This window comes from Sesamum indicum, linkage group LG3 (assembly GCF_000512975.1).
Source record: "Sesamum indicum cultivar Zhongzhi No. 13 linkage group LG3, S_indicum_v1.0, whole genome shotgun sequence".
NCBI classification, from domain to species: Eukaryota; Viridiplantae; Streptophyta; class Magnoliopsida; order Lamiales; family Pedaliaceae; genus Sesamum; species Sesamum indicum.
The window spans coordinates 22737730-22745851 of record NC_026147.1 but is presented as its reverse complement, the minus strand read 5'-3'; the positions used below and the strand labels follow the sequence as shown (position 1 = coordinate 22745851).

At 44.9% G+C, this 8122-nt stretch overlaps 1 protein-coding gene across 1 annotated transcript; it reads left to right on the top strand.

Moving 5' to 3' along the window:
• Nucleotides 5501-6836, top strand: LOC110011764 (uncharacterized mitochondrial protein AtMg01410). The gene has a single exon (XM_020692953.1). It carries the CDS (start codon nt 5517-5519, stop codon nt 6411-6413), a length of 897 nt encoding a protein of 298 aa, XP_020548612.1. The 5' UTR covers nt 5501-5516; the 3' UTR covers nt 6414-6836.

The following is an 8122-nucleotide window of genomic DNA, read 5'->3' as shown; positions in this document are numbered from 1 at the left end:
AAGGAGGCCTAGGAATAAAAGATATTGATGCGCTGAACCGAGCACTAATGACTAAGAAATTGTGTGATGTCATTAGATGTGACCGAACGTCTATCTGGGTTGAGTGGCTGCAGCTCGGACGACTACAAAATAATTCCATTTGGACTGTTGACGAGAAGGGTGGATCGTGGGGTTGGAGAAAGCTGCTTCGCTGTTGATGAAGTTCTTCTCTTTACTTACTTTTACCGAAAAAAAAAGCTGCTTCACCTACGCAGCCTTATCAAACCAATGGTGGAGTGTCGTATTGGAGATGGGAGGAACTTCTTTCTGTGGAAGGATCCATGGCATCACCTGGGCCCCCTGATTTCTCGATTTCCACGAGGACCGAGTTTACTTGGGCTTGATGAATCTACCAAGCTCAATACGGTTATTGATGAGGGCCAATGGCACTGGCCCCTCATGGAAGACGAAACGACAGAATTGGGTTTACACGACACGAAACGTCTTCCTCACGGCGGTGTACACAATTCCATATGCTTAACACAAGCCCTTTTAAGATTGTTAATGAAAGTTGGCTAATGTCATCCTCGCTCCCTATTCTCTAAACTCTATACCGCTCCTCTCTATTCTAGGAAAGCTCCCTTCCCGTGCTTTGATTGATGTTCTGAGCCTTTTCAGTTGAAGAAAATTCAATAGTGAACAGGAATGACTTCTCACAGCTCTTTACTTTGACTCTTCATCTTTATTTTATGGCAGTCCTCATGCTAGCGCACGAGAATTTCTATGGCCATCTCTGACTAAAGCGACGCAATCTCACAACCTGCCTTGCTTTCTCTGATTGGTGACTTCAAACCAAGTTGGGTAGTCTTCGGATAAATTTAGTTTCCGTACGAATGAAAAAGGTACATAACTTCATTCTGGAAAATTCTTTTCTTTCATTGACTCCTATCGCTTTTAGTGAGGTTATCTTGGTGTTGGGGGGTGCAAGGTCTTTAGTCATTGCCCTGGTCTCTTAGTAAGTCCCCTATCCGCCGTACCTTTATCCTATTTAACTCCTCCCGCAGCAAGTATTATTGATTTGAAAAACCTTGGTTGGGTGAGCTGCTTTCGCGAAGCAAGTACTGATTTTCCTTTTTTTGTAGAGGGAGGGGCCCTTTTTTTTTAGTCCTAATTGAATTACTAAAAAAGCGTCCAAGCGAGTGGAAAATCACGTATAGTATTCTATCGCTTAATCTCTATGTTGCTTTCGAAGCTGGCGAAGTGCTATCCCGAGTTCCTCTTCTTCCTTTTGTATCAGCATGTAACCATATCGGTTAGTGGTCGAAGTGCTTCAATCCTATCAGTATCAGCCCTTTGAAGAAGCCTAATCAATCCTTTTATGAATCTTTAGAAGACTACCTTTCTTTTTTTGGTAAAATGTAATTTTCATTAATAAAGGAAAAAAATGGTACAACAATGCCACTCATCAGGTGTCTCCCTCGACAGGCCAAGGGATCCACCATAGTCGATATAATGCACGTGTGCTAACAGAGCTAGGGAGTTCTAGACTAATTATGCGCTAGCGTATATCTTCCATAATCAGGTTTGCTACCACGCTAGGAGGGTTCTCAACTTTTTTTTTTGGGTAAATGTAAGTTTCATTAAGCGAAGATGCAGTGGATGAAGGGAGGCGATCAGTGCTCTCGAGTGTTCTTTCGGAAGATTGCCCAACGAAGATCATCAAGGAGGATCTTCCAGATCAACGATGAACAGGGATCTACTCACACTGATCCAGAAGAAGTTATTAATGAGTTTATCACATACTACCAAAACCTGCTAGGAGGAGATAGACGAAGAGCACGTATTGACATTCGGTTTCTCAGACCGTGGGCTAGGCACATCTTGAGTAATGAGGAGTCAACCGCTTTACTATTACCGTTCACACCAGCAGATGTCAAACAGGCGGTTTTAGACATTGCTAAGGACAAGGCCCCAGGCCCGGACGGATACTCATCGGGCTTCTTCAAAGCAGCATGGTGTATAGTTGGACAGGAGGTGAGTTCGGCAGTACTGGACTTCTTTAATACAGGCCGACTTCTGAAGCAGATAAATACTACACTTTTGGCGCTCATACCAAAAGTACATTCACCTATGACGGTTAGTGATTTTCGGCCCATTGCATGCTGTAATGTGCTTTATAAGATCATTACAAAGCTCATTGTCCAAAGGTTGAGTGTGATAATGGACAAACTGATCAGCCCATGCCAAGCGGCATTTGTGCCGGGACGCAGCATTGGAGATAACATTATGCTAGCACAGGAACTCTTTACGGGATACAACCAGACTCGTCTACCTCCTAGATGTGCTCTGAAAGTAGACATCCGGAAGGCATATGACACAGTGGATTGGATTTCTTGATAGAAGTTTTGGAGATGTTTGGGTTCCCTAGCACGTTTGTGAAGTGGATTGAGGAGTGTGTGACAACACCTTCATTCTCTGTTGGGCTAAATGGGAAGCCCCATGGATTCTTTCGAGGCGCCAGAGGACTTAGGCAGGGTGACCCTTTATCACCCTACCTATTTGTGCTTGTGATGGAAGTCCTACACATGGGCTTCCTACAGTTGATTGATCAGGAGGAGTTATTTTCCTATCACTGGAAATGTGAGGCAGCCAGGATCTTTCAGTTGGGTTTTGCTGATGATGTGATATTATTTAGCCGTGCTGATATGGAATCTCTAAGAATCTTTAAAGCAGGTCTGGATCGTTTTGCCGAATGGTCGGGTCTCAGACTGAACGTACAGAAAAACCACTTGATTATATCACGCTCAGCGCAAACAGTACGTGAGGAGATGTTGGCACTACTCGCATTTCAGGAAGGGGTGCTTCCAATGAGGTATCTGGGGTTACCAGTTATATCGTCTCTACTAACTATTGCAGACTGCCACCCACTATTACAAAAGATTGACAAACGGATCGCTGGATGGGAAGGTACCACTATATCTTATGCTGGTAGAGTACAAATTATTAAATCTGTACTTATATCACTGAGTCTTTATTGGGCATCGGCATTTATATTACCGAAGAAAGTTATTAATGAAATTGAGAAAAGGTTGCGAGCTTTCTTGTGGAAGGGAACGACGAATAGTGGCTATGCCAAGGTTGCGTGGAAGGATATATGCCGACCTAAGGAGGAGGGAGGACTTGGATTCAAGGATATCAGCACCTTGAACCGTGCATTGATGACCAAAAAACAATGTGATGTCATTAGATGCGACAGAACATCGATTTGGGTTGAATGGTTGTACAAGGGACGCCTACAACACACCTCTATATGGACGATTACGGACCATGGCGGCTCATGGGGATGGAGGAAAATCCTTCGATTACGGATGTTTCTCCGAACCATGGTAGACTACCGGATTGGAGATGGGAGGAATTTCTTCTTGTGGCAGGATCCGTGGCACCACCTTGGCCCTCTATGTGACACCTTCCCACGAGGACCGAGGCTTCTTGGACTAGATGAGTCATGCAAACTAAGCACGGTGATTCATGAAGGAGTATGGCAGTGGCCCCTTATCACGGATATCGAGTGCTTGGAGATCACACATGTACTACCCACTAAATTTTGGAGGGGAAGACCGTATAATTTGGAGATTTGAGAATGGGCGACCAACAACACAGGCTATTTAGGAGTTATGTGACCCACCAGGACCGAAAGTAGGCTGGGCTTCACTACTTTCGGGATCACTTAAAATCCCACGTCACATATTTATTCTTTGGCTTGCCATCCAAGACAAGTTGGCTACGACAGACAAACCATGGCTTGCTCATCTTGGCCCATGTGTCCTATGTAATGAAGGACTGACAGAGACACATGCACATTTATTCTTCCAATGCAGATTTAGTCGAAGATGTCTCCCGGAAATACGAAGAACGGTACGATTCTTATGACCCAATAGAGAGTGGAAAGATGACATTACATGGGCTTCACAGAGATGGAGGGGTAAACACATAATCAACATGTCTTATAGAGCACTACTTGCAGCATGTGTATACCACATTTGGAAGGAAAGAAACCTGAGAAGATTCGATAACACCGAGAGGACGCCTACTACCATAGCATTACTGATCATTGAGGACATTCGACAGCGAATCCATAGCATCTCACTCTCTAGATCAGTCAGTACACATGCTTTATTTCGATTATGGCGAATCCCTTGGCCTGTCGAGGGATAAACCATTTTGGGACCATATTGTTGTACTGTAACATTTTTACTCAATGATACTTACCTTTACCAAAAAAAATAAGTAAAGACTACCTTTCTTGCAGGTCCTATTCTTTTGCTTGCCCTTTCTTTTTTGACTTTCTGCGAATCCCACACCTAAGCTAAATGGCAAGGAATCCCCTGTAAGGGAATGGTCTCTTTCGACGAAGAAGGGCTTTGCTTTTGCAAGAATAGGCTCTTAGGCATCCCGAGAATCCGCCGGAGTCTAAATAGCCTCTTTTATAGCGGTCTTGGCTAAAAGTTCTAACTAGGAATAGAGAAAGCTACACTTCACATGAGTCGTTTTATATGTAGGATGTATAAAAGGAATGGCGCTCTATTTACGGCTAAGTACTTAAAACAAGTAAGTCAGCTTGTTATGTGGTACGTTGGTTTGAAAGACAGTGGTGTCCCTCTTCCCCAACTCTCCTTGCATATGAAACTTACCCGTTCAGGCTTGCCTGTGGTCATCCCTCCAATGTATCGTAAGTTATTACGTCGACCCACGGGTTTGGTCTAGATGGGGAAACCGTTGCTTTATGAGATTTGGGAAAAGCCAGCTACAAGTTGTGTAATAGGAGTTTGCAGTTTGATTTGGTTCTATATTCAGAAGAAAAGCATTGGGTATTCACATGTGGGTTTGAGTTACGAAACTGCGATGGAGGGCCATCATTGGAGGATAATCACATCTGCCTTTTCACATATTAGCATCCTTCATCTTGTTTTCAATATGAGTGCACTTTGGAGCCTAGGTGTTATTGAGCAGTTAGGGCATATAGGTCTTGGAGTAGAATATTATCTCCATTATACACTGTTGTTGGTTGGGTCATTGTCGTCGCCGTTTCGGCAAGGCGGGTGAGAAGAAACGTTTTGGTATGACGATCTTCCACACTCTCCCTATCGACGCGACTGCGCTGATGACACTCCAGAAGCCAGAGCGAATGCTTTCAGTAGCAAGTTTATTGTATCATCCTAGGGTTCATTTACCCACAGATGGTTATGATAATCCTATTTGTCCTCTGAAGGAAGGTTTAGATGGGTTTAACTGGTTGATAGATCTCCTAATTCCTCCAGCTCAACAACTGTGGTGGGATTACATGTCAACTAGGCCTGAAGCTGGGAGGTTCGGGTTGAAGCTTGAGGGGGCCGGAAAGGTCCGCACGTTCGCGATACCTAATCCTATCTTTCAACGATTGTTAAAGCCGTTGCATGATTGGGAAATGTCAGTTCTTAAGTAAGAAACGTTTTGGTATGACGATCTTCCACACTCTCCCTATCGACGCGACTGCGCTGATGACACTCCAGAAGCCAGAGCGAATGCTTTCAGTAGCAAGTTTATTGTATCATCCTAGGGTTCATTTACCCACAGATGGTTATGATAATCCTGTTTGTCCTCTGAAGGAAGGTTTAGATGGGTTTAACTGGTTGATGGATCTCCTAATTCCTCCAGCTCAACAGCTGTGGTGGGATTACATGTCAACTAGGCCTGAAGCCGGGAGGTTCGGGTTGAAGCTTGAGGGGGCCGGAAAGGTCCGCACGTTCGCGATACCTAATCCTATCTTTCAACGGCTCTTAAAGCCGTTGCATGATTGGGAAATGTCAGTTCTTAAGTCCCTGAGGACTGATGGTACGTTTGATCAGTTGCGACCTCTTCGGCGGCTGCGAGGAAAGAAAGAGATATATTCTTTTGATCTGAAAGCGGCTACAGACATGTTACCGTCAGTCCTTACGGGATCAATGCTTGCTGGTATCTTTGGAGATGACCTGGGGCACGTTTGGTTTCATATGATGAACCAGATCGCATTCTGGTCTCCCGAACGTACTGGCAATCCTTCTAAAGCGCGTGTATACCGCTTTACGAGGGGTCAACCCCTCAGATATCTCTCATCTTGGCTGTCATTCACACTGACTCATCATATGGTCGTGTGGTTGGCAGCTTATGAAGTGTATCCTAGTAAGAAGTTCTGGGATTATGCCATCCTTGGTGATGATATAGTTATTGCTGATAAGAGGGTGGCAGAAGCCTATATGAGAATTATGGATGAGATGGGTGGAGTTATATCCATACAGAAATCCCTCATCTCCCATAATGGCTGCTGTGAGTTTGCAAAGCGCTTTATAATAGATAATCACATTGATAGTAAGGCAGATCTGTTCGATCTCCTGTGTCTATGGCTTGTCTCTTGTTAGCGTACAGCTCTCTTGCAGTATCAACTTTCTCTACGACAGGATGTAAGTTTCATGCATCATTTCGTTTGAGAGGTGCTGCAAACGCTTTCTCGCGTCGATTTAAAAGAAGGCTCTCAAGTTTTTGAGCGTTTGAGTCGTCGTTGGAAACGTCATTGGTTATCTCTCTATGGGCCGTCGGGTTTGGTACCCCTACCTCTGGAGGTATGGTTAGCTTACCCTGATAATGGTATTCTCAACTATTACGAAAGAGGGAGAGTGCGTCAGTTCTTGTTAGAGGCAGTCAAGCCGAAAGATATAGATGAAGAGTCTATATCTTTACTTGGCTTCTTTTGGCAGGGCTATGAGGAGACTAAGGAGAGATTCCTTGTCACTTTTGTAGCTAGTCACTTGCATTACTTGAAATGAGACTATCTGGCTATCCTAGACTTCGAGCAGCCGCTTGACCTCAGGCCCCCCGTGAGTCCACGGAGAATTGAAAGATTACCTGAAGAGGAAACGATAGAAAGGTATGGCATCATTTTCCGCGCGTGGGATATGTTGAGGAACGGGAAATGATTCTTCCCTTATCTCCTTTGAGTGATACAAGTGGTTTAGACCTTCCAACCTCTGAAATTTCCACTTCAGAGGGTCAGCCAATCAAAACATAGAGAGCGCAGTTCCAGCAGAGGCCTAATCAGACCGAGAGTCTGGACTTATGCCCCGACCAGTTGAAGTTCGCAGAGGGATCGATCGTAAACCAACCTCAGCTGAAATCGGCACTTGGACGAAAGCGGGTAAAATTGGCATAGATTTGGGTGCTTTGTCTTGATTCATTTCTTTGCTCAACTGCCTTTTAAGGTAGCTGGTGATTCCTTGTAAACTCCGAATATGCTAGTCGAGATGTCTCGAATGCGAATGGACTAGATGCCTTCACCTCGGTCAACTAATAAGTAGTATCCATCATTGGAGCTAGGCCCTTCCCGCTTTGCAAACAATCTCTTGGTGCTGTTAGGAAGCAAGCACACCTTTCTCCGAGCTTCCCAATGGGCCGGTGCCTTCTAATAGTTTTCATCTCCCCGACGATCCAGTAATAAAGAATATCCTGCTCGCAGGCCCAGGCCGCCAAATCGGATGGATTGCTTGACACGACACCGATTCACAATCAGGCCATATCTGATACCGGTTGGACATATTCATTAGTGAAGGACCAGGCCCATGCCAGCACATGGCACAGTATCCATCATTGGAGCTAGGCCCTTCCCGCTTTGCAAACAATCTCTTGGTGCTGTTAGGAAGCAAGGCACACCTTTCTCCGAGCTTCCCAATGGGCCGGTGCCTTCTATATAGTTTTCATCTCCCCGGGCGATCCAGTAATAAAGAATATCCTGCTCGCAGGCCCAGGCCGCCAAAGCCGGATGGATTGCTTGACACGACACCGATTCACAGATCAGGCCATATCTGATACCGGTTGGACATATTCATTAGTGAAGGACCAGGCCCATGCCAGCACATGGCACTGATAGAAATCTATATGTTGAAGAAGGATTTTCCCTATCATCATTGGCGAATTCCGTCACCCACTTTAGCTTCGTGTGCATAGCCTTGCTTTTGCCTTCGGGAGAATAGATGTCTAATGAACTTCCCCTAGAAAGACTTGGGAACCCCATCTATAGTCTAATCTTTCTCTAAACGCAAGAGCTAACTATCTATCCTATCCGTAGGAGCAGTAT